Below are 27,729 nucleotides of genomic sequence, written 5' to 3'. Positions count from 1 at the left end.
ATCTGGTGGTAGGACATAATAACTGCAAACACAACAGCGACACCCAGAGCTGCTCCGGCTAAATTGGGGTCCCAAGCAGAATTTCATTTTGGAAACTATAGTAAATGTATCTAAATAATCCTCCATAAATCTCAAGTTGTGCACAGGGTAACTCAGTTTACAGTAAAATGACAGTCATAAACTGCCATAAACCGCACTAGTGTTGTGCTTGCTGACCAAAAAAGAGAGAAGTTGCGTGAAACCATAATTGTATCTTCATTTCTAAAGTCTTCTACTCAGTACAATCATTTATCCATCCATCCATTTTCTACCGCTTATTCCTTTTGGGGTCGCTGGAGCCTACAATCATTTATGCTCTAGTGTAAAGCAGCTGCTGAGCACAGCTGATCCACTATTTAAAAGACAAGGCTGCCATCTAGCGGTGGGACATAGTCACTGCAAACACACAACAGCTACACCCAGGGCTGCTACTGGCTGAATCTGAACCCAAGCAGATTTGTATTTTGGGAACTATAGTAAATGTATTTAAATAAAACGCTCTATAAATCTCAAGTTGTGTACAAGGTCACTTTTGCATTCTTCTTCTTTTCACACTTTCGTTTTCCGCCACCTGCCATGGGTCATTTTTGCAGACATATCGACATTAAAAGGATGCTGTGCACTGCAATGTTTTTTGGTCTTTTATTTGTACGTATAGGACATTTATAAAATGTTTAAGGTAATTTGATAAACAGGCCTATCAAATATACGGTTATAGCTTTGCTTCTTCCAACTCCTTTTCAAACTTGACCAACCAACATGGTTGAAATAATGACACACATTAATCATTTTTAAAGCAAAGTTTTATAACATTTCAAACACTTGAGGGTTTCAACGCCCAGTAGTAAATTATGTTAACACTTGATTTGAACAATAACAAACAGGTTAGTTGTACCTGAAGGAATGAGGTGTTGAGAGATTGACAGTTGGAAGTACCATCATTTGTTAAAAGTATCATCTTTGGCTTTAACTAGTGAATACATGGTGACTGAAACACGTACAGTATTGTACCACTTTAGTTATTCACAGGTGCAATGTCGTTTTGGAAAACTCTCCAGGATGGCAAAAACAATACAATTGCTGCATACCAAAGAATAAAAATACCAAACATATTAAACGAATAACGCTATAACAGTGTCAAACAAAACAAAAAGCAGTAAAAGCAGAATGTTCAATACAGCTTTTGCATTGGATCCTATTAGACCAGTGATTCTCAAACTGTGGTACATGTATCACTAGTGGTATGCAGGTTCCATCTAGTGGTGCGCCAAATAATCACTTTAAATTACAGTGTTTTATTTTCCTATATTCAAACACATTGTTACTGTTCAAACTGTGTTTAATGTTACATTAGCCAAACATAATAAATATACTTGTTAAATAAAACCTCTGCTTTGTTTATAATGAATACGTGGGTCTACTACGCTACTGTATTTTAATGTTGGTCATTATGGTGGTACTTGGAGAGCCAAATGTTTTCTGAGGTGGTACTTGGTGAAAAAAGTTTGAGAACCACTGCATGAGACCATAAAAGTACTTGTGCCATTCCAATCAGGATTTGTTTTAGCTCCAAGTAGTGCCGCTTTAATACCAAGTTAATAACAAATATTCTCCACTCCTTCATTGCAATTTTTAAGTGCTATCTTGACAAGTGGACATTAACCCATTATTTCTCAAATGAAAACCATTGGCGGGACACGGATTTAAAAAAGGAAATTGTCCTGGTGCACTTTTACTGCAATACTTTGTTCATGTGAACACTTGTATATCTAAAACCCTTGGATTAAAAATGGTGTCAGTACTGAGTAATACGATTATTCCTCATGGTAATGTGTCATTTTCTTTAATGACTCTTTATGTTTCAAAACGCTTATAAATACTGACAGGAATGCAAACGATTCTTGATTATAGAAAACAGCCTGACATACTCAAGAGCACACAAAGCAGCAGGATCTCATGTTCTTTTGGCAGGTTTGGCAGTGAGTTGTCGCTCTCTCTCTAGCTCTTTCTCACGTTGGTGCTCCTTCTCTAGTGCCTCCTTCTGCTTCTGTTGCTGCAGCTTCAAAGCTCTTTTCTGCCAATGTAAAACGCCAGAGGGGAAGCATCAAAACGGATATGCGCAATAAGATGTTATTTCACATCCACATATAAAACCAATAATGCAGTCAAGAGAAAAAACAGGTCTTAAATAAGCAAAATGAGATGATAAATAAAAAGCTAAGTTGAATTAGTTTTTGCCATAGTCCAGCGGAAAACAGACAAGTTACCTTTAGTTTTGTTGTCCTTTCATGGAGTAAAATCATCTCTTTCCTGATGTTGACCAGTTTGTTGTGGTAAATTTTGGCCTCTGTAAACTGAAGTGGACAAAGTGGATGATGTAGGAAGATGAGGATCTGGTGCAAGTGCTCAAACATACCAATGAATTTAGGTCAAGTAAGGCATTGCATTCTCGGAACTTGGTGACTTCTTGGTCCAGTGTGTCTAACAATATGAGCTGATTTTGTCTGCAGCAAGGAGCACAAAAGAAATGTTAAAATGTGTGTCAACATTGGACAAAACTTGGCAGAGTATTGATAGTTTAACAATGCCAAAGTAAACAAGAACAACCAAGTTTGGGGGAATGTGAAAGGTCGAAAACCTTTATGGTCAAAACATTTTACCTCATCTTATAATGGAGACAAATGGTCTGTAGCTGCATAATACAGCTCATAAACTTTTGATGAGCTTTAATCTTTTTAAAAGTTTTACCCGTTACAACAAACAGAAGTTCAGTGTGCAAAATGTGTAACAAATGCCTCGTGTGGCTGTCAAGAAGAGCTCTCCACAGCGGGGCCAGCCATTTCTTTCAGCTCAATGTCTAGCGCTGCAGCTTCATTCTCGATTAGTAGGAATGTGTGCTTGCTGGTTCGAGGCTGGCATGTGACTAGGCTGGACTGGGCTAGGTGACTACTGTGACACATGATTGTTTGTTTATTAAGATGGCTATCGGCTGCTGAAAGAGCAGTAGCTTCTCTACCCGGGGTCTAAAATGTCAAAAAATGCTTGTATACATGTACAACATTAATGCAAAAGGGAATACACACATACATGACAAGAATACCACAATCAAAATAAAACAACAGTTCCACATTATTTTCATGCACTGATTATGCTAATGTAGGATTACACAATAGCCATAACAGTCATTGTTTAGGGCTGCAGCTATCAATTTGTTTAGTAATTCTGTACCTTCTGAGTTTGTTCCATTAATTAAGTAATTAGATAAAAAAAACATAATAGCATATTAGGGAAAATAGTTGAAAAAAACTAAGATTTTTCTGCCTGCCATAACCCTCTATTTTTATAATAAATACATCAATCGTTAACATTAAAATAGCATTTTTAACATGTGTGCATAAAACAAAACAAATAACAGTATTCACCGCCACAACATTTGGCACCCACATATCACCACTCTCTATTGCAGCGGATGTGCTTAAACTATGTCTGTCAGGCATTTTAAGCAGTTTGTGTTTGATCAATTTTAATAATTACAGTCAATAAACGATTAATTGAAGCAACAGAATATAAATCAAAACTTCAAATCAATCAATTGATTTAATCACTTAATCGCTGCAGCCCTGAAATTGTGTACAGAAAAGTTCAAGCTCTGACAAAAATGTACAAATTATTTGCACAAAATCTAACCAAAAATAAACACAAAAGAAAAGAAAAAAGTTATCCTTGTGTAAATAAATATAAAATGGTAATCTTTTTTTTTTTTTTTTTAAAGATAATCAATTAATTCCCGTTTTTAAAAATTGCGGAAGTGAATGCATAATATAGGCACTACTTTAAAATAAATAATTACTTTTAAGAAAATGCTAAGTACTTGTTTTGAAAATGTATTTTAAGTTATATTTTTTGTCATTGGCAGTGAAGGCAAAACAATCTGTCAATGCATAATTCAAATCTATCGTCTACTGAGATGTTTTATTTTGGGGATTTCATTCATTCATAGTTCGATTACTGCGAGGGTCCAAGAAGCCGACTATCTCTCATGTCTCAGTCACCGCAAGACACCTACTTCCCCTTACTTTTGTTTCCCTTCCTTGTGCTCATCCAATCCCTACGTCATCAAAACTGAGCTTTCACATCCTTGCAGCCATTAGATATTATGAAAAGATGCACATTTCCAACACACCAGTTTTGAAAATAAGCAAAGAGGGTCACAGAAAATGGCTGAAGAGCTGCAGGTTGCAGACTGCTACTTTAGACTATTTAAAGCTTGCAGATTTAACAGTTTGAAGAAATACAAGCAACCAGAGATTCACCACCACAATACGTAGTGAGAAAACATTTGTGACTTTTGATATCATCTGCAAGTTAAAGAGGAACTGCACTTTTCTTTTGGAATTGTTCCTATTATTCACATTCATTATGTAAGACTTTTTTATGCATTCTAAATATTAAATAAATGAGATCAAATGTCTGCTTGCATTAGAGCCTATGGAAGTTTTTATATTTTATATATAAAGCCCTTAAAAACATCCAAACCCCTCTATTAAGGTTTTATATACATGATGTAAATATATATATATATATATATATATATATATATATATATATATATATATATATATATATATATATATATATATATATATATATATATATAAAATGTAGTAACGGGCACATTTATAATGACATGTCATATTTACATATTTTGCTCATTTTAAACATACGTGGCACATCAATTTAAAAAACGCATCACCAACTTGTCGGATTAAATTCTAGTCCTTCTACTATCAGGGTGAGAGGCATGATTTATGATTTAGAATAAAACTTTCATGAGCATCGAGGTGAGGAAGCAGGTTACCACTCGATGGTGTAAACATAGCCACACACGTTAGGGATCACGGGTCTGCTATAAATTATGCTATAATATTATCTTGATACTATTTGTATTTCTTAAGACGCATTTTTGCTACGAGTGTTCTGTAAAGCACCAACTAGGGCTGGGCGATATATCGATATACGCGATATATTGCGGGTTTGTCTCTGCGATATAGAAAATGACTATATTGTGATATTCGAGTATGCGTTCTCACACAGTTGCTTTTAGCTGCTGGCATTACACTACAGGCTTTCCTCGCTCTTTACTGTCTCTCCTTCTCACAGACAGCAAGCGCAGCTTCCACACACGTCACATACTGTCACGTCATACGTCACATACGTATACGCCCTCGTGCAGCAAAGAGGTAGCAGCATGGCTAACGTTAGCTGTGATGCTAGCGGAGCGGTGTGAGTGATAAGGTAATACAAGAGAGAGAAGGTGCAAATCTGGTAACAAATGAAGGAAGAATTAATTCCCCCAAAAAACAGCAGGGGGTCCATCGTCTGGCGGTGGTTTGGCTTCAAGTGGGAATATGTCGAACAGACAACCGTAATTTGTCAAGTGTGGGGCGAAAGCATTGCTATAAAAAGTAGTATTACTGCTAATATGTAGCATCATTTGAAAAGTCACCTGCTAGAGAATGAACAGTGCTTACTCCGCATGTCAACATCTCCGTTCGGTGCCACACGCCCACACCATCAAAATGCCGAGGCAAACATTTCCAGATCAACACCGTATGAAAAAAATTGTGATTTTTTTAGTTGTGATTTCCTTCTCTGCATGAAAGTTTTAAAGTAGCATATATTAATGCAGTATGAAGAAGAATGTTTTAATGTAGACACATAGAATCATTATACTGCTGTATGAATCAAGTGTTCATTCAAGGCTAAGCCAAAATATCGAGATATATATCATGTATCGCGATATGGCCTTAAAATATTGCGATATTAAAAAAAGGCCATATCGCCCAGCCCTAGCACCAACTCAGTGAGTCTAAATCAAAGAAATCAAATGTGAGCAAAACCTAAGAGAGTTAAGCTTTTACCAAAGGCAACAACCCTAAATGAAGCTTTCAGCACATACACAATGTTGACATCTATAGTTATATTTTGATAAACACAGGGAAAAACACGCACACTAGTAAACGGCGCGTGCAATGGCAAGGGCAGGCAAAAAACATGGCAGTAGACACAAAGTTAAATCATGAAATGCAACCTTACCCGAGCAAAAACGATGCATATTTATCTGGGAGAGTCTTGATCCCAATGTCCTTGACCCAGTCACACACAAAGAAGTTGTAGACCTCCATGCTTTTCCAAGTTTTCATCTGTTTTGTCGTGCAGAATTGCGTCTGGAGCACACGATAGTTCGATATGTCTGGGAACGCCACTGAAGAATAATCCTTTATCACTCAACAAATTCTTATTTTTTTGATAAAGTATAGGGACCTATTCCATTGCATAGTTGGATTTTTTGCAGGAATATATATGCCCCTTGTGTACTCAGTGTGCGTGCTGTACAACAGCCATTTTAGCTTGGTTGACTACCACTGGTTTTCACTTCCGGGAAGAAATCACTTGTCGAAATACAAGCAATTGTTGTCGCTTTCTGGATGTTTATTTATTGGGTTTTATGGAGGAATAGAGGACCTCCTATTGGCTCCATTGTAAGCGGACTTGTATTTATATTTAATTACTAATTGGTTTGGTTTAAATTTATTTCCAACATGTATGCAATTACTAGTGATACATTATACATTTTCCATATTTACATTTTTCTTTACAACATGTTTACAACATTAGTTTTTTCCCTGAATGTATTACCTTTATGAACCACTTATTTTGGGACTCTATGAAAGCTCTTTCCTATCTATTTGAACGACTGGAACACCATAGAACAGAACAGCAATATGGCATTTTCTGCTCAAACTCTACACTCACTCTCACTTGCTATACGTTCTAGCTGCTTGACCATCATGTGAATTAAGCCGCGAAGAAAGAAGAAAAACGGATATAACCCAGCAATATCCAACATTATGTATTATTCTAAATGATTAGTGAATGAATTGTACTTTTGTAGTTATTTTACCATATTTCTACACAATAACTCAGATATGGTAACACTAACGAGCAGTAGAGAATATGAAGTGATTTTTGGTGAAGTACATATATTGCTTAATTCATTGTAGAAATATTTATTGCCACCTTATGTTAAGTTCATTTTCTCATCCAACACCTACAAATTTGATTCATTTTATTCTGTCAATATCCACTCCGCCTATGTGAATTTGTGTTTGAATTTCTCTTCTACTGTTACCGAATACAATTATTTTAGCTTTACTGAGATCCAAGGAAAGTCTGTTTCTGTCGAACCAGCTCTTTAATTTGTTCATTTATTCTGTTATTATTTGAATTTGCTTCTGTGTGTTCTCTCCTGAACAAAATGCAGTCGTGTCATCTGCAAATAGTACTAATTGTAAGTTTTTTTGTAAAATTAGAAATGTTTATATAGAGGTTAAACAATTTGGGTCCTAGTTCCCTGGGGTACGCTGCAAGATATTTCTAACTCTGATGACGTATTTTCGCCAAGCTTAACGTATTGATTTCTGTTGGTTAAGTAGTTTCTAATCCAGTTCAACACCAACCCTGTGATTCCAAACTGTTCTAATTTGTTGATTAAGACAATATGATTAATTGTGTCAAATGCTTTACTTAAACCCATAAATATTGCCGCTGCACACCGTTTACTATCTATTGCATTGGTAAAAATATTTCATTAAAAAGAAAAATACATCTGTCGCCATCATGATTGTGAACGATAGGCAAAATTCCTGAAAAAGTGCAGTTCTCCTTTAAGATTTTGGTTTTTAAATACAGACTGATTTGTTGAACATTTTAAAACTGTTCAAACAACACTAAGTAAAGACAGTGCATGTAATCAACATCCATCCATCCATTTTTACCGCTTGTCCCTCTCATACTCTTCCAAAATCATATTCAGCAGTGTATACAGTGGCAGTGTTACTTTGTATTTAGACACCATAACCACAGCAAATGGTGTTACTGAACTAAACACTTAAGCCAAAATCAAATAAGATCTTCAAGTGGACTGTAACATCACCAGTAAATAGCTCTGATCACATGACAATAGTGGTGTTTAATGTAGGGCTGGGCTATATTGCCTTTTTTTAATATCGTGATATTTTAAGGCCATATCGCGATACACAGCATACCTCAATATTTTGCCTTAGCCTTGAATGAACACTTGATGCATATAATCACAGCAGTATGATGATTCTATGTGTCTACATTAAAACATTATTCTTCATACTGCATTAAAGGCCTACTGAAACCCAGTACTACAGACCACACAGTCTTATAGTTTATATATCAATGATGAAATCTAAACATTGCAACACATGCCAATACGGCCGGGTTAGTTTACTAAAGTGCAATTTTAAATTTCGCGCGACATATCCTGCTGAAAACGTCTCGGTATGATGACGTCAGCGCGTGACGTCGCGGATTGTAGAGGACATTTTGAGACAGCATGTGGGCCAGCTATTAAGTCGTCTGTTTCATCGCAAAATTCCACAGTATTCTGGACATCTGTGTTGGTGAATCTTTTGCAATCTGTTCAATGAACAATGGACACAGCAAAGAAGAAAGCTGTAGGAGGGAAGCGTTGTATTGCGGCCGACTTCAGCAACACAAACACGGCCGGTGATTAATTGTTTACATTTCCGAAAGATGACAGTCAATCTTTACCATTGGCCTATGGAGAACTGGGACTCTAACCAGGAGGACTTTGAGTTGGATACGCAGACACGGTACCGTGAGTACGCTTCCAAACATTTGATCGCTTGCCCGTACGTGCGTGCCGCTATGTGCATGTCACGTACGTAACTTTGGGGACTTTGGGGAAATATATGTGCTGTATGAACTTTGGGGAGGTGAACGGTACTTTGGGCTGTGGGATTGAGTGTGTTGTGCAGGTGTTTGAGTTGTATTGGCGGGTTATATGGACGGGAGGGGGGAGGTGTTTGTTATGCGGTATTAATTTTTGGCATATTAAATATAAGTCTGGTTGTGTTGTGGCTAATAGAGTATATATATGTCTAGTGTTTATTTACTGTTTTAGTCATTCCCAGCTGAATATCAGGTCCCACCCGCCTCTCACAGGATCTTCCCTATCTGAATAGCTCCCACTGCCCTCTAGTCCTTCACTCTCACTTTCCTCATCCACAAATCTTTCATCCTCGCTCAAATTAATGGGGAAATCGTCGCTTTCTCGGTCCGAATCGCTCTCGCTGCTGGTGGCCATGATTGTAAACAATGTGCAGATGTGAGGAGTTCCACAACCTGTGACGTCACGCTACTCGTCTGCTACTTCCGGTAGAGGCAATGCTTTTTTTTATCAGCGACCAAAAGTTGTGAACTTTATCCTCGATGTTCTCTACTAAATCCTTTCAGCAAAAATATGGCAAGATCGCGAAATGATCAAGTATGACACATAGAATGGACCTGCTATCCCCGTTTAAATAAGAAAATCGCATTTCAGTAGGCCTTTAATATATGCTACTTTTAAACTTTCATGCAGAGAAGGAAATCACAACTAAAAAAAAATCACTATTTTTTTCATACGGTGTTGATCTGGAAATGTTTGCCTCGGCATTTTGATGGTGTGGACATGTGGCACCGAACGGAGATATTGACGTGCGGAGGAAGCACTCTTCATTGTCTAGCGCATAGGTGTCAAACTCTGGCCCGCGGGCCAAATTTGGCCCGCCGTGTAATTTCATTTGGCCCTTGAGGCAATATCAAATTAACATTAGAGCCGTTCCGACGGTATTATTTTCAGTGCTCCTCTCGAAAGTCTCCCGGGGCAACCATTCTCCCGAATTTCTCCCGATTTCCACCAGGATAACAATATTGGGGGCGTGCCTTAAAGGCACAGCCTTTAGCGTCCTCTATAACCTGTCGCCACGTCTGCTTCTCCTCCATACAAACAGCGAGCCGGCCCCTATCACATGATATATGCGGCTTTTACACACACATAAGTGAATGTAAGTATACTTGATCAACAGCCATACAGGTCACACTGAGGGTGGCCGCATAAACAACTTTAACACTGTTAAAAATATGCGCCACACTGTGAAACCACACCAAACAAGAATGACAAACACATTTCGGGAGAACATCCGCACCGTAACACAACATAGACACAACAGAACAAATACCCAGAACCCCTTGCAGCACTAACTCTTCCGGGACGCTACAATATACAACCCCCCCGCTACCACCAAACCCTGCCCCCCCTTTCTCTTGCTACTTCAAGGCTTGAATGTTTGATTCATTCATTATTATTTTATTTTCAAATTTATTATTAGCCTGTGGAAAAAGTTTATTTTGATATTTACCTCAGAAGGCTGCAAATAGAAAAGAGACATTCAATTTTTATTAATATTTTATTTGATATGCCATTGATATTTTTGAATTATTATTACTGTTATTTGAAACTCGATTTATTCATGTCACCATAAAGTTATATAAGCCTTGCTTGTTCAATATGCAATGCAAAACTTGTTTGGGTCCCTATTAAAAGGTTAATTTGTTCAACCTTGGCCCGCGGCTTTGTTCAGTTTAAAATGTTGGCCCACTCTGTATTTGAGTTTGACACCCCTGGTCTAGCGGGTGACTTTTCAAATGATGCTATATTAGCAGTGTAGCCGAGTGTCCTGGGTTCGCCTATACAGCGTACTTATCTAATAAAATAATAAACGGGAGACATTAGAGCAGGTTCGGTAGCCACCGCTTCTTTAATGTCAACATCACACACCTCCTTCCACAACCACACACACCCTACGTCACAGCCCTACGGCAACAACTCTGGAGGGACAAAACTCCTCCTCCTTACCTAACACACTCCGGTAACTTGGGACACCCTGAACTGTTTGTTACAGCAGTAATTCTACTTTTTATAGCAACGCTTTTGCCCCACACTTGACAAATTACGGTTGTCTGTTCGACATCTTCCCACTTGAAGCCAAACCACCGCCAGATGATGGACCCCCTGCTGTTTTTGGGGGGAATTAATTATTCCTCCATTTGTTACCAGATTCGCACCTTCTTTCTCTTGTATTCGCGCACGCACCACTCCGCTAGCATCACAGCTAACGTTAGCCATGCTGCTACCTCTCTGCTCGGGGAGGGCGTATACGTATGTGACGTATGAAGTGACAGTATGTGACGTATGTAAGAAGGTGCGCTTGTCTGTCTGTGAGAAGGAGAGACTGGAAAGAGGAGGAGAGCCTGTCGTGTAATGCCCGCAGCTAAAAGCAACTGCGTGAGAACGTATACTCGATATCACGATATAGTCATTTTCTTTATTGCACAGAGACAAACCCGCGATATATCGCGTATATCGCCCAGCCCTAGTTTAAAGCATGCATAACATGAAGTACTCACGTGAGCTCTTGGAGCGTACGTTTAGAGTTCTGCAGACTAGGCAGGTAGTGGGAGAGTAAGCCGTCTGTGAGTTTGTACACAGCATTCTTATCTATACACACGTCTCCTAGAGGGGCGCAGCTCTTCATACATGCTTGCTCCTGCACTGACAGCTGCTCATCTGAAGGGTGAAGGAAAATGTTTTATTTACATTTCTCGTCCAACACATTTATCTCTCTTAAAAAGACACATTCATCTTTGTTTAATCTGAACAAAATGCAGAAGATACTTTGGACAGTGCACAACATGAGGAAGAAAATAAGGCATTCAATTGAGAAATAAAACTGATAAATAAAAAAAGCTGGCCAGAAATAGTCCTCTCTTCAAGTTAATGTGTGCTTTATAGGGGTGTAACGGTACGTGTTTTGTATTGAACCGTTTCGGTACGGGGGTTTCGGTTCGGTACGGAGGTGTACCGAACAAGTTTCTAAGCTAAAGTCTTAACAAGCTGCTTTGCTTCTTCTGCCTCTGTCTCAGCACCCAGTATTGTCCCACCCACACAACCATCTGATTGGTTACACAAAAAGCGGTAACAGCCAATCAGCAGTGCGTATTCAGAGCGCATGTAGTCAGCGCTTCAGCGTCAAGCAGATAGGTGTTTAGCAGGTGAGCATCAGGCAGCGTACTCTCCCCAAATTAAAATAAACACCTCCCAGTCAACTACTAGTAACATCACTATGAGCCCGTTGACGTTCTAGAAACTTAAACTGCAGCTCAGCTCGCTCGCAGTCCTGGCTTGAGGTGAAGGCTAATTAGCTTTTAGCGTAACGTTAGCTCAATTTGCGGTGTGTGTGCGTGTGTGTGCATGTGCGTGTGTGCATGTGTAGTCTCTCCTATTGCAATTGTACTATTTTTTCAGCTATAGTTACATTAATCATTAGTAATGGAGCAGCCTAGTTTTGAATGGCAGGGTCCCTGCTATCACATGTTGATAAAAATATAACATTTACATAATAAAAATCAACTACAGGCTTCCCAAATGCTGTAATAAATTAAGCATGATGAGTTGACTTGAAACTGTTTAATGTTGCACTTTTTATATGTAGAAGAAAAGTTTTGTCATTTTATTTAATCTGGGCAACAACTTGAGGCAGTTTAATGTTGATTAACGTGGGCAGAATTATTATAGTGTTCCCAATGTCAAAAAGGATAAAGCCATTGTTTATACATTTGGTAAATAAATAGCCAAAAAATTTATATTTTGTTGTTTTCTTACTGTACCGAAAATGAATCAGGCAGCGTACTCTCCCCAAATTAAAATAAACACCTCCCAGTCAACTACTAGTAACATCACTATGAGCCCGTTGACGTTCTAGAAACTTAAACTGCAGCTCAGCTCGCTCGCAGTCCTGGCTTGAGGTGAAGGCTCTGAACCGAGGTACGTACTGAACCGAAATTTTTGTGTACCGTTACAGCCCTAGTGCTTTATCTTTTAAAATCAGCATTCACGCAAACAAAAATGCTCAGTTTTTATTGATACTAACTCAATCCATCCATCCATCCATTTTCTACCGCTTATTCCCTTCGGGGTTGCGGGGGGCGCTGGAGCCTATCTCAGCTACAATCGGGCGGAAGGCGGGGTACACCCTGGACAAGTCGCCACCTCATCGCAGGGCCAACACAGATAGACAACATTCACACTCACATTCACACACTAGGGCCAATTTAGTGTTGCCAATCAACCTATCCCCAGGTGCATGTCTTTGGAGGTGGGAGGAAGCCGGAGTACCCGGAGGGAACCCACGCAGTCACGGGGAGAACATGCAAACTCCACACAGAAAGATCCCGAGCCCGGGATTGAACCCAGGACTACTCAGGACCTTCGTATTGTGAGGCAGACGCACTAACCCCTCTTCTACCGTGCTGCCCCTATTGTTAATATATCATGTTATTTTATATTCTAAATGTAATTAATATTATTTTATATATACACATCTATTTATGTATACATAAATTTATTTACATGTATACACATCTATTTATGTATACATATACGTACATCAGGGTTTCCCGCAGCGCTGTGTTGCTAAGGCGGCTGCCTTAACAACAAAGAGCCACCGCCTAAACTAAAGTCTTAAAAAGCTGCTCGGCTTAGTTTTGCCTCTGTCAGTAGTCTATGCAGCACCCAGCATTGTCCCACCCACAGAACCAACTGGTTGGTTACACGCAGAGCGGTAACAGCCAATCAGCAGTGCGTATTCAGAGCCATGGAGTCAATGCTCACGGCACAGGCAGAAAGGACAGACAGTGGAGTGAGCAGAAAGGTGTTTAGCAGTAGTGATGGGATCGGCAGTTCTTTTCACTGTACTGAATCACTAGAATCAGTTCCTTAAATTGATTCGTTCAAAAGATTCGTTCACCGAATCACCCCCCCCCCCCCCCCCCCCCCAAAAAAGGAGGGGGGGGGGGGCGTGCGTAGTACAGTACAGTGCTAGTGATGGGATCGGCAGTTCTTTTGACTGTACTGAATCACTAGAATCAGTTCCTTAAATTTATTCTTTAAAAAAATTCGTTCACCGAATCACCCCCCCCCCACCCCAAAAAAAAAGGAGGGGGGGGGGGGGGCGTGCGTAGTACAGTACAGTGCAGACATTCGTGGGAGAAGCAGCAAATAGGGTGAACGCGAGTCCCTACACAGCTCTGTGCATGCAGTACACCAGGCAGTGAGTGACTGACACAGCACCACAGTCAGCACAGTTCAGTACGTGAACCTGAATCACTTCTGCAGCAGCAGTTCTGTGTGCAGGTCGGCGAATCACCGAATCACTTCTGCAGCAGCAGTTCTGTGCGCAGGTCGGCGAATCACCGAATCACTTGTGCAGTACCAGTTCTGTGCGCAGGTCGGCGAATCACCGAATCACTTGTGCAGTACCAGTTCTGTGCGCAGGTCGGCGAATCACTGAATCACTTGTGCAATAGCAGTTCTGTGCGCAGGTCGGCGAATCACTGAATCACTTGTGCAGTACCAGTTCTGTGCGCAGGTCAGCGAATCACCGAATCACTTGTGCAGTAGCAGTTCTGTGCGCAGGTCGGCGAATCACCGAATCACTTGTGCAGTAGCAGTTCTGTGCGCAGGTCGGCGAATCACCGAATCACTTGTGCAGTAGCAGTTCTGTGCGCAGGTCGGCGAATCACCGAATCACTTCTGCAGCAGCAGTTCTGTGCGCAGGTCGGCGAATCACCGAATCACTTCTGCAGCAGCAGTTCTGTGCGCAGGTCGGCGAATCACCGAATCACTTGTGCAGTACCAGTTCTGTGCGCAGGTCGGCGAATCACCGAATCACTTGTGCAGTAGCAGTTCTGTGCGCAGGTCCGCGAATCACCGAATCACTTGTGCAGTAGCAGTTCTGTGCGCAGGTCGGCGAATCACCGAATCACTTGTGCAGTAGCAGTTCTGTGCGCAGGTCGGCGAATCACCGAATCACTTCTGCAGCAGCAGTTCTGTGCGCAGGTCGGCGAATCACCGAATCACTTGTGCAGTAGCAGCTACAGTTCTGTGGGCCAGAGGGCGACAGACGTGAATCGCTCTCTGCCCTGACAGACTCCCCTTGACGTTCGCAAATTAACAGACATTGCAGCTGTAGAGATTCCGTTACTTTTAAAAACACTGTGTGCGTTTCCGGCCTGTCCAATAAACAAAATGTGACTAAATGTCTTGGTTGTTAAATATGTTTTATTGCACTGAAATGAAAATAATAAATAAATAAAAGTGGGAAATAAAAAAATAGTAATAGCCTACTAAAATGCTTGCAATCAACAGTTAAATAAATAGGCCTCGTTTGTTTAGTGCAAAAACAAATATTAAATTAAGAAACGCTTAACAAATGCCAACATAAAAACTTAATGTTCTGTAGCAAAGAAAATGTAAACTTAAATATGCAAACAAAAAGAAAATAAATACCTTCAAAATAAAACAAATAAATTAAGAGCCAGAAATGCCAACATTAAAACAAACATTTCTGTAGCTTATATTTAAAAATATAAAAATGGAAATATCAACTTAAATATGCAATAAAAAAGAAAATAAATAGCTTAAATAATATAAAAATCAAGATAAATAATAGCCTATGTATATGTACATACATTAGTTATTATTTTTATTTTAAATCTTCTCAAACAGCCTGCCCTACACTTTACGCCCCGCCCCTCCCCCTCGCGTAGCTGCTGCTCAGCCTTGCCCTGCACTGACTTTCTTTCTGTCTCCTCTACTCTCATAACTTTATATGTTGAGATAATGTGTGTGTTTGTTTTCATGTGGCTTGAGTCAACATTAGCCGTTAGCTTGGAGAATGAATGGAGAATGGATGCCAATGGCATGAAACATATCCCCGCGACGGGAGGAGAATCACCCGCGGCATTGGGGCAAGCAGAGCAGAGAGCGAGAGCGTTGTCGTTCACTGAGTGATTCATGTCGTTAATCCGCGGTGAACGAATCGTTCGCTCAGTCCCTCCCCCCGCCCCCATGATGAGTAGCTGGCTGCGTCGTTCGCCGACGTCACAGAATGCGCCAGTTCCACTCATACCGGCATGGTCGCGGCGGAGCTCAACTGAACTGAGAAAGGAACGAATCAGTTCATGAAGTGATTCGGTTCAGTACGTTCACTCAAAAGATTCGTTCGTTCGAACGAATCGTTCGCGAACGACACAACATTATTTAGCAGGTGAGCATAATGCAGTGGACTCTCCCCAAATTATAATAAAACACCTCCCAGTCAACTACTAGTAATATTACTATGAGCCCGTTGACGTTCTAGAAATATAAGCGGCAGCTCAGCTCGCTCGCAGTCCTTGAGGTGAAGGCTAATTAGCTTTTAGCTTAACATTAGCTCATTTTGCGGTGTGTGTGTTACCAACAGCAAAGCCCTGTCTGTCTGAGAGAAAGACAAGCATTATTGACCTACAAAAACAAAGTTATTTCACTTTACCTTTTTCTGTGTTGATTGAGCTGTGTTGAAGCCTCAAAAAAGGACATTATGTTAAATGAAGAGTTTCTGTCTCTGATAGTTGATGTAATAATGTAACTGCATCATAAAGCCTACATGAACTCCATGGTGTTCAGGGATGAATAGTCTCTCCTTTTGCTATTGTACTATTTTTTCAGCTATAGTTACATTAATCATTAGTAAAGTAGCAGCCTAGTTTTGAATGGCAGGGTCCCTGCTATCACATGTTGATAAAAATATAACATTTACATAATAAAAATCAACTACAGACTTCCCAAATGCTGTAATAAATTAAGCATGATGAGTTGAGCATATGTCAGCATGTGGCCCCACTTTTAACTCTTTTTTTCTAAACGCTTATTGCAAACACTTATTTACATTAAATCATTCATTTGACTTAGTCATTATTTTGTCTTAGTAAGTCAATATTTACTACCGGTAAGTCAAAACAATGACATACTTAGTATCTCAGGTAACTAGGACTGTTTTGTTTTTACTTTACGGAAAAAATATTGAGATATATGTCCTATCACGCGACGAAGCCGGCCTACTTCACCACAGTCTGTAGTCTATTGCCCCCCAGGCTGTGGTGTCAGCGATGAGATGGAGACAGGCCAAATTACACTGTTCCTTGGTACCGGGACAACACTAATATATACACACATACATACTAGTGTTGTGCCGATACCAATATTTTGGTACCGGTACCAAAATGTATTTCGGTACTTTTCTAAATAAAGGGGACCACAAAACATTTCATTATTGGCTTTATTTTAACAAAGAAATCTTACGGTACATTAAACATATGTTTCTTATTGCAAGTTTGTCCTTAAATAAAATAGTGAACATACTAAACAACTTGTCTTTTAGTAGTAAGTAAACAAACAAAGACTAATTATTCTGCTGATGTATGCAGTAACATATTGTGTCATTTATCATTCTATTATTTTGTCAAAACTATTAAGGACAAGTGGTAGAAAATTAATTATTAATCTACTTGTTCATTTACTGTTAATATCTGGTTATTTTCTGTTTCAACATGGTCTATCTACACTTCTGTTGAAATGTAATAATCACTTATTCTTCTGTTGTTGATACTTTACATTAGTTTTGATGATACCACAAATTTGGGTATCAATCTGATACCAAGTAGTTACAGGATCATACATTGGTCATTTTCCAAGTCCGTATGTGTCCAGGGACATATTTCCCGAGTTTATAAACATAATATACATTTTTTTTAAACGAAAGAAGATTTTGTGATGCTAAAAAATATCAATGTAATCATAGTAGTATCGACTAGATACGCTCCTGACGTTGGTCTCATTACAGTGGATGTTAGGTGTAGATCCACCAATGGCGTTTGTTTATATTGTAGCGTCCCAGAAGAGTTGGTGCTGCAGGGAATTCTGGGAATTTGTTCTGTAGTGTTTATGTTGTGTTGCGGTGCAAATATTCTCCCAAAATGTGTTTGTCATTGTGGTTTAGTGTTTTTTCACTATATGGCACATGATTCTGATAGTGTTAGCGTTGTTCATACGGCCACAGTTAGTGTGACATGTATGGCTGTTGACTAAGTATGGCCTTCATTCACATATGTTAAGTGTGTTCAAAGTTAAGTTGATCGTCTTAATGGTTGAAGATCAGACATAATAAAATCTTGTCTTGACATTGTCAACTCTCGACTCATTTTAACAAATTTGTTGTCATGACTCCGGTGTGTAGTGGAGCATGTATAGCGACCCCTCGTCCGACAGGGTTGATACTTGAAATAAATGTTCTTGATTTGTCTCTATTGTGACAAGGATTAGTGATTTTGATGTAGTTACAACACTGCTGACTACGGACTGACATTAGCCGCTAGCTAGCTAGCCATGTCTTAAAGCACCTCTTCCTGAGGGCGTTTCAGTGTTATAACTTCACCTTTATCTTTAATTATTAAGCCAAAATCCGTCCATTCTCAACATGCTCGTCTGTATGACACAACGTGATGACGATGACGGGTGGGGGACCGGTACTTTTTAGAGGTGGTATAGTACCGAATATGATTCATTAGTATCGCAGTACTATACTAATACGGTATACCGTACAACCCTAATAAATATATATAAATATATATATATATATATACATACATACATATATTTATATGTATATACATACACATGTATATACATATATATATATATATACACATACACATGTACATACATATATACACACACGTATATACATATATATATATATATATATACATACATACACATGTATATACATATATACACACATATATATGTATATACACGCACACACATACATACATATATACAAAACCCAAAACCAGTGAAGTTGGCACGTTGTGTAATTCGTAAATAAAAACAGAATAAAATGATTTGCAAATCCTTTTCAACTTATATTCAATTTAATAGAATGCAAAGACAAGATATTTAATGTTCGAACTGAGAAACGTATATATTTTTTTGCAAATAATCATTAACTTAGAATTTAATGGCAGCAACACATTGCAAAAAAGTTGGCACTTGGGCATTTTTACCACTGTGTTACATGGCTTTTCCTTTTAACAACACTCAGTAAACGTTTGGGAACTGAGGAGACCAATTTTTGAAGCTTTTCAGGTGGAATTATTTCCCATTTTTGCTTGATGTACAGCTTAAGTTGTTCAACAGTCCGGGGTCTTCGTTTTGGTATTTTAGGCTTCATATTGCGCCACACATTTTCAATTGGAGACAGGTCTGGACTACAGGCAGGCCAGTCTAGTACCCGCACTCTTTTACTATGAAGTCTAGCTGTTGTAACACGTGGCTTGACATTGTCTTGCTGAAATAAGCAGGGGCGTCCATGATAACGCTGCTTGGATGGCAACATATGTTGCTCTAAAACCTATATGTACCTTTCAACAGTAATGGTGCCTTCACAGATGTGTAAATTACACATTCTTTGGGCACTAATACACCCCCATACCATCACAGATGCTGGCTTTTGAACTTTGCGCTTATAACAATCCGGATGGTTCTTTTCCTCTTTGGTCCAGAGGACACGACGTCCATAGTTTCCAAAAACAATTTGAAATGTGGACTCATCAGACCACAGAACACTTTTCCACTTTGCATCAGTCCAACTTAGATGAACTAGGGCCCAGCGAAGCTGGCGGCGTTTCTGGGTGTTGTTGATAAATGGCATTCGCTTTGTATAGTAGAGTTTTAACTTGCATTTACAGATGTAGCGACCAACTGTAGTTACTGACAGTGGTTTTCTGAAGTGTTTCTGAGCCCATGTGGTGATATCCTTTACACACTGATGTCGCTTTTTGATGCAGTACCGCCTGAGGGATCGAAGGTCCGTAATATCATCGCTTACGTGCAGTGATTTCTCCAGATTCTCTGAACCGGTTGATGATATACGGACCGTAGATGGTGAAATCCCTAAATTCCTTGCAATAGCTTGTTGAGAAATGTTGTTCTTAAACTGTTCGACAATTTGCTCACGCATTTGTTCACAAAGTGGTGACTCTCGCCCCATCCTTATTTGTGAATGACTGAGCAGTTCATGAAAGCTGCATTTATACCCAATCATGGCACCCACATGTTCCCAATTAGCCTGTTCATCTGTGGGATGTTCCAAATAAGTGTTTGATGAGCATTCTTCAACTTTCTCAGTCTTTTTTGCTACTTGTGCCAACTATTTTTAAACATGTTGCAGGCATCAAATTCCAAATGAGCTAATATTTGCAAAAAATAAAGTTTTCCATTTCGAACCTTATGTATATTGTCTTTGCAGTCTATTCAATTGAATATAGGTTGAAAAGCATTTGCAAATCATTGCATTCTGTTTTTATTTACGATTTACACAACGTGCCAACTTCACTGGTTTTGTAAATTGCTCTCTGCGGATATAATAAAATATGTCCACATCGCAGACATGCTGCATCCACTGCATGAAATACCGTGCGTATTGCTTACATCATCACAACATCCTCTTTCGGCAGCGCTCTTCAGGCGCTCAGTCTTTTTTCGATGCATCACTAGTCAATAGTGCACAAATAATAGGCTATATATCAGTGGTTCTTAACCTGGGTTCGATCGAACCCTAGGGGTTCGGTGAGTCAGGCTCAGGTGTTCGGCGGAGGTCAAGACACACCCGACTCATCGTGTAAATAAAAACTTCTCCATATCTGCGTATTATGGATACGGCAACAGCAGAAGTCAGACTGATTTGCAGGTGTGTAGTTTGTTGTGAGTTTATGCAATGTGTTGGTTTTGTTGTTTGAACATGGTGATGTTCATGCACGGTTCATTTTGTGCACCAGTAAAAAAAACATGATAACACTTCAGTATGGGGAACATATTCAACATTAATTAGTTGCTTATTAACATCCAAATTAGTAACATATTGGCTCTTAACTAATCATTATTAAGTACTTATTACTGCCTTATTCGGCATGGCCTTTAACCCTAACCCTCTAGCCCTGGCCCTAACCCTAACCCTAACCAAATAACTCTAAATTAAGTCTTTGTTACTTAGAATATGTTCCCCTAGTGTCCAAAAAACTCTAAATTAAGTCTTTGTTACTTAGAATATATTCCCCATACTAAAGTGTTACCAAAAACATATAACTTTGTCTTGATTTTGAAAAAAAACTAATATTTTATTTTTCACTAAAGAAGGGTTCAGTGAATGCGCATATGAAACTGGTGGGGTTCGGTACCTCCAACAAGGTTAAGAACCACTGCTATATACAGGTAAAAGCCAGTAAATTAGAATATTTTGAAAAACTTGATTTATTTCAGTAATTGCATTCAAAAGGTGTAACTTGTACATTATATTTATTCATTGCACACAGACTGATGCATTCAAATGTTTATTTCATTTAATTTTGATGATTTGAAGTGGCAACAAATGAAAATCCAAAATTCCGTGTGTCACAAAATTAGAATATTACTTAAGGCTAATACAAAAAAGGGATTTTTAGAAATGTTGGCCAACTGAAAAGTATGAAAATGAAAAATATGAGCATGTACAATACTCAATACTTGGTTGGAGCTCCTTTTGCCTCAATTACTGCGTTAATGCGGCGTGGCATGGAGTCGATGAGTTTCTGGCACTGCTCAGGTGTTATGAGAGCCCAGGTTGCTCTGATAGTGGCCTTCAACTCTTCTGCGTTTTTGGGTCTGGCATTCTGCATCTTCCTTTTCACAATACCCCACAGATTTTCTATGGGGCTAAGGTCAGGGGAGTTGGCGGGCCAATTTAGAACAGAAATACCATGGTCCGTAAACCAGGCACGGGTAGATTTTGCGCTGTGTGCAGGCGCCAAGTCCTGTTGGAACTTGAAATCTCCATCTCCATAGAGCAGGTCAGCAGCAGGAAGCATGAAGTGCTCTAAAACTTGCTGGTAGACGGCTGCGTTGACCCTGGATCTCAGGAAACAGAGTGGACCGACACCAGCAGATGACATGGCACCCCAAACCATCACTGATGGTGGAAACTTTACACTAGACTTCAGGCAACGTGGATCCTGTGCCTCTCCTGTCTTCCTCCAGACTCTGGGACCTTGATTTCCAAAGGAAATGCAAACCAAACCAACCCAAACCATCAGTGATGGTTTGGGGTGCCATGTCATCTGCTGGTGTCGGTCCACTCTGTTTCCTGAGATCCAGGGTCAACGCAGCCGTCTACCAGCAAGTTTTAGAGCACTTCATGCTTCCTGCTGCTGACCTGCTCTATGGAGATGGAGATTTCAAGTTCCAACAGGACTTGGCGCCTGCACACAGCGCAAAATCTACCCGTGCCTGGTTTACGGACCGTGGTATTTCTGTTCTAAATTGGCCCGCCAACTCCCCTGACCTTAGCCCCATAGAAAATCTGTGGGGTATTGTGAAAAGGAAGATGCAGAATGCCAGACCCAAAAACGCAGAAGAGTTGAAGGCCACTATCAGAGCAACCTGGGCTCTCATAACACCTGAGCAGTGCCAGAAACTCATCGACTCCATGCCACGCCGCATTAACGCAGTAATTGAGGCAAAAGGAGCTCCAACCAAGTATTGAGTATTGTACATGCTCATATTTTTCATTTTCATACTTTTCAGTTGGCCAACATTTCTAAAAATCCCTTTTTTGTATTAGCCTTAAGTAATATTCTAATTTTGTGACACACGGAATTTTGGATTTTCATTTGTTGCCACTTCAAATCATCAAAATTAAATGAAATAAACATTTGAATGCATCAGTCTGTGTGCAATGAATAAATATAATGTACAAGTTACACCTTTTGAATGCAATTACTGAAATAAATCAAGTTTTTCAAAATATTCTAATTTACTGGCTTTTACCTGTATATTCATTCATACTGTAACAACCTGCTGGTCATAAGGTTTAATGTTTTTGTGGTTTTGGTTTTATGTTAATTGTTCCCATGATCGCAAACTCACCGTCCGTGCCTGAGAGGGGTTTGGCAGAGAATGAGGAAGTGTTGTGTGTTTGGGGAAGCACGGAGACACATGGCAGAGAATAAGGAAGTGTTGTTATGTGTCTGTGGACGCAGGGAGACCTATGTGTGTGTAGACCTGGACTGATATTTAATAACTCAATTAACCGAACGATAAATTTAAATTATGTTGGTACGTTTTCCAGCGTAATCATGGGTTCAAGAGCATTCACGCTTTTCATCGGTTTCAGCAGCCGTGCACGTTTGTGCCATAGGCAAATGAAAAGAAGGAGATTAATCCTTCTGTCATCCATTAGGAGTCTTCGACTTGTTGTGCAGCGAGGCGAGGCCGCTGGCCCGCTCACATCACACAGTGCAACAATTTAGCCCGTGACCAACACATGTAGTAGCGAACATGGACAAAATGATCACAAAACCAAACCAAATTCCACCGCACCAGTGTGTGTAAATTTCAGATAAAATCTTTGGAACAAGATGAGCCTATCGTAAATTCAGATAAAATCTTTGGAACAAGATGAGCCTATCACAGTTTGCCGAATGTGTGCGACTACGACAAACCTGCACGCCCACTTCAAAAACAACCAACCAACAGTCCACACTCACTTTGCGTTTGGTGAACCAGTTCAGTGGAAAACGAAACAGTGCAAAATGGTGTGCACTCACAGATAGTGTGGGTCAAATCACTACATCGCCAAATACATACTGCCTTTTAAAACTGTTGAAAAACTTGCATTTCTAAAACGCTGCATAGGTTTGACAGACATTTGTCATCTTATGTCATGTAGGTGTTTCTGCGCTCGGAATCTGCCAGACTTAGGTTTTATTTGCATATGACCTGTTAATACATCTCCTTATACTGTAGTGTGTATATTTTTACTCTGTACTTTTGTTTAAAAATATTCTAACGTGATTGTAAGTATGTAAGTAATGTACAAATCTACCTCTGCCAATATTGAAGTGGAACTTTGTTTGTCAATACTTTATTTAGCCATTTTATTTACTGTTTTGGCATGTGTATTTTTGAGGGCCCCTAACCATTTTCTAACCTATTTTATTGCATTTGGTTGTGATTTTTATTCAAGTGCAAAATTTTGCAATCAGACAAAGTAGGGCTGGGCGATATATCGATATGCGCGATATATCGCGGGTTTGTCTCTGTGCGATATGGAAAATGACTATATCGTGATATTCGAGTATGCGTTCTCACGCAGTTGCTTTTAGCTGCGGGTATTACACTACAGGCTCTCCTCGCTCTTTCCTGTCTCTCCTTCTCACAGACAGCAAGCGCAGCTTCTACACACGTCACATACTGTCACGTCATACGTATACGTCCTAGCGCAGCAAAGAGATAGCAGCATGGCTAACGTTAGCTGTGATGCTAGCGGTAATACGAGCGAAAGAAGGTGCGAATCTGGTAACAAATGAAGAAATAATTAATTCCCCCCAAAAACAGCAGGGGGTCCATCGTCTGGCGGTGGTTTGGCTTCAAGTGGGAATATGTCGAACAGACAACCGTAATATGTCAAGTGTGGGGCGAAAGCGTTGCTATAAAAAGTAGCATTACTGCTAATATGTAGCATCATTTGAAATGTCACCTGCTAGAGAATGAACAGTGCTTACTCCGCACATCAACATCTCCGTTCGGTGCCACACGCCCACACCATCAAAATGCAGAGGCAAACATTTCCAGATCAACACCGTATGAAAAAAAATAGTAATTTTTTTAGTTGTGATTTCCTTCTCTGTATGAAAGTTTTAAAGTAGCATATATTAATGCAGTATGAAGAAGAATGTTTTAATGTAGACACATAGAATCATCATACTGCTGTGATTATATGCATCAAGTGTTCATTCAAGGCTAAGGCAAAATATCGAGATATATATCGTGTATAGCGATATGGCCTTAAAATATCGCGATATTAAAAAAAAGGCCATATCGCCCAGCCCTAAGACAAAGTATAATTTATTGTTATTTGTTTGTTTTATTTACAGAGATTTAAAAGTTTACAATCCAATTACAATGTTAAAATATACAAGAAATACAAGTTTATTGCATTTCAAAAGGATATACATGCATTATCATTATCAATGGTTAACTTGGTCCCAAAAAATGATGGCAATAATCGACAATTATTTGTCAGTCAATATATCATCCTGCAAAATTTGTTAGCGGCCCAGGCCTACTTGTGTGCACGGAAGGAAATACTGTTGGAATTGGGCCGGTTGTTAACATACTATTGGCAACAAAAGTTAAAAATAGCATATGTCTTTGTGTGACTTTGTTTGGAGGCTACAATATGTTATATTACTGTAATTTGTTTTCACGTAAAATTCCTTATTTTTAAGTTGTGGCGGCTATAATTCAATTTAAGGGGAAATCCTTCCAAATGGCAATTAACTATGACCCACTGCCTATAATATTATCTTGTGTGATAACTTAAGCACGGATGCTGCTAGCAAACAGAGTAATTTGCAGCAAGTAGCCAATCGACCATATCAAAATTAAGGTAATTTTTTTATTTCACATACTTTATGTGTGGGCAGCACGGTGCAACAGGGGTTAGTGCATGTGCCTCCCAATACGAAGGTCCTGAGTAGTCCTGGGTTCGATCCTGTGCTCGGGATCTTTCTGTGTGGAGTTTGCATGTTCTCCCCGTGACTGCGTGGGTTCCCTCCGGGCACTCCGGCTTCCTCCCACCTCCAAAGACATACATCTGGGGATAGGTTGATTGGCAACACTAAATGGGCCCTAGTGTATGAATGTGAGTGTGAATGTTGTCTGTCTATCTGTGTTGGCCCTGTGATGAGGGGGCGACTTGTCCAGGGTGTACACCGCCTTCCACTCGATGCAGCTGAGATAGGCTCCAGCACCGCCCGCGACTCCAAAAGGGACAAGCAGTAGGAAATGGATGGATGGATGGATTTTATGTGTTTTTTTATTTTTTTATCATGTAAATAGATGTGAATTTTTTTTTTTTTACATTTGTCATGTGAGTGTCTGACTCTTTTGCCAAATAATGGTGGTCATCCTGTTACTTCTTAAAATGGCCTATGGTGATAAATACCTATGGACAGTCTCATTTTCTGGTGTTAATGTATATTTGTTATCAAAGTATTACACCCACCGTCTATGTGTGGAAGTTCCTCATGAGACGACGGTCTTTCATCCTCAATGCCTTCCATACTCAGCCAGCCTCAACAATCTGTAAAAGACACAGTAAAAATCACTTTTTTTGACATCAGTTAACAGACTTGACCAACCGCGTGACGCGTCACGTGGGTCACATGTTGCCGCAAAGTAGAGGAAAAGTGTGTCGCCAGCTAGCCAGCTAACAAGTTAGCTTCTTCGTCGTGTGGCCAACACGCCTTGTCGCCGACCACACGTCCAACGAACTAGTATTTCAGTTCAAAGCATTACCTGATTAAATGTCTCCTCAATAATGACTCCAGTCGTACGTAAATCGGGGTTTAGTTGGGCAGAAGCAAACGGAATACCGACGGGGTTGACATTATTGTGACTGCTGGGGAGGACAAACATCACGTGACTTGTTGGTCACGTGATCGCGGATGGCTACACTAAACTTGCTAGTTTACTTCCTCCTACCGAGAGATCATGTTGGTGGGACTGCGCCAGTGTCCCAGGCGAAACGACGATATTGGCATAAAATGTTCCAAAACAACAATATCGAGAGGTGAGTTTGAATTTTGTCGACATACTACGCTTCCTGATTAACATATCTGGCAGCTGCTGACAATACTTAATTGCTCATCTTTACGAGCTAGCCTGTTACTGTTTAGCTATGCTTCTTTTAAATTTTTATGTATCTTTTTTTTTTTAACACTTATAATTAGTAATATACTCTTATAGTAATACAAATACATTGTGACTGAACTATTTTGTGTTTTGTCGTCACTCTCAGCTGCCAACGGAGTAACAATGCACGCCAAGGAAACGTGAATGATTAGCCCAGAGGACAGTGCAGCTCTCACCTGGACACACCTGGATTCCTTTTAAAGATGTCAGGAGGGAAACTGCTGAGCAAGGTGCGCTCTGCCTTCAGGAGAGAGCGGGGCGACATGAGTGACACGGCTCCCTTTGACTTCTCCGACGAGTTAGTGGAGGATGAAACGCCCAAATTCAACAAGCTGAAGGTGGTGGTCTCCGGTGAGATGTCGGATTACGCTGCAGGGCCCGCGTCCGGCGGTTTGGCGGTGAGCACCGTGGTGGTGGCGGCCGGACATCGGCATGACGATGACGACGACTCCCTGCTGGACTCTTCCTCCAGCTTAGGCAGCCCCGGTTTGAACATGGACTCATGTGACAGCTGCACTAAGAAGAGGGAGAACATCAAGCAGAGAAGAGTGATGAAGAGGCTGGCCATTGCGGCTGTGCTCTATTTTCTCTTCATGGTGGCTGAAATTATAGGTAACCAGAGATTACATACACACACGCCTTAGGCCAGTGATTTTCAAACTTTTTTCACCAAAACATTTGGCTCTCCAAGTACCAACATAATGACCAAGATTAAAATACAGTAGCACAGTATGCCCAAGTATTCATTTAAACAAGGCAGAGGTTTATTTTAAAAAGTACAATTAATATTGAATGAATGAATGATCTTTATTTGTCATTGTGCATGTACAGGTACAGGTCCAACGAAATTTAGGTTGCTTCCCTGAGGTGCTTTGCATTAAAAAAAAAAAAAAGAAACCACACAATATACAGAAACAACACAATATACACAATATGCAATATACAATATGGCCTAAGACCACTCTAAGAGGCAATGTAAAAAAAAAAAACGAGACAATAAAAAGTATAAAGTGACTAGTAAACTGACTAGAGAGGAGTAATGCTGGTTCCCAGTGTGCTGAGGGGGTGGGAGTCAGTATTTCCTA

At 39.9% G+C, this 27,729-nt stretch overlaps 2 protein-coding genes across 3 annotated transcripts in view; one reads left to right on the top strand and one right to left on the bottom strand.

Annotated features, from left to right (window-relative positions):
- Positions 1-824: 824 nt before the first annotated feature.
- Positions 825-26,967, bottom strand: bloc1s6 (biogenesis of lysosomal organelles complex-1, subunit 6, pallidin). Of its 2 annotated transcripts, none has more exons than XM_061963928.2 (6): positions 26,821-26,967; positions 25,956-26,033; positions 11,383-11,542; positions 2,456-2,543; positions 2,307-2,393; positions 825-2,113 (listed from the first exon to the last, which is right to left on the bottom strand). In XM_061963928.2, exons 2-6 carry the CDS (start codon positions 26,011-26,013, stop codon positions 1,994-1,996), a joined length of 513 nt encoding a protein of 170 aa, XP_061819912.1. In that variant the 5' UTR covers positions 26,014-26,033; positions 26,821-26,967; the 3' UTR covers positions 825-1,993. The 2 variants fall into 2 exon arrangements, with proteins under 2 accessions (XP_061819912.1, XP_061819911.1); XM_061963927.1 differs by lacking the exon at positions 26,821-26,967 and adding an exon at positions 26,249-26,395.
- The window catches only part of slc30a4 (solute carrier family 30 member 4), a 19,555-nt gene continuing 18,201 nt past the window's right edge, over positions 26,376-27,729 (top strand). The window contains exons 1-2 of the mRNA XM_061963926.1: positions 26,376-26,522; positions 26,751-27,256. Coding sequence (XP_061819910.1) covers positions 26,848-27,256 — 409 coding nt within the window. The 5' untranslated portion in view covers positions 26,376-26,522; positions 26,751-26,847. The remainder of the gene's footprint in view (positions 26,523-26,750; positions 27,257-27,729) is intronic.

This window comes from Nerophis lumbriciformis, linkage group LG06, assembly GCF_033978685.3.
Source record: "Nerophis lumbriciformis linkage group LG06, RoL_Nlum_v2.1, whole genome shotgun sequence".
In the NCBI taxonomy this organism is placed as follows: domain Eukaryota; kingdom Metazoa; phylum Chordata; class Actinopteri; order Syngnathiformes; family Syngnathidae; genus Nerophis; species Nerophis lumbriciformis.
This window is presented reverse-complemented; position numbering and strand designations above follow the sequence as displayed.

What these genes read in the sequence shown, in the direction of transcription:
- bloc1s6 (XM_061963928.2), bottom strand. Translation starts at nt 26,013, where the DNA reads ATGGAAGGCATTGAGGATGAAAGACCGTCGTCTCATGAGGAACTTCCA. An exon ending in CGTACGCTCCAAGAGCTCAC is followed by an intron (nt 2,544 to 11,382) that starts GTGAGTACTTCA and finishes TCCTTGCTGCAG; the next exon opens with ACAAAATCAGCTCATATTGT. An exon ending in TACTTGACCTAAATTCATTG is followed by an intron (nt 2,394 to 2,455) that starts GTATGTTTGAGC and finishes TGTCCACTTCAG; the next exon opens with TTTACAGAGGCCAAAATTTA.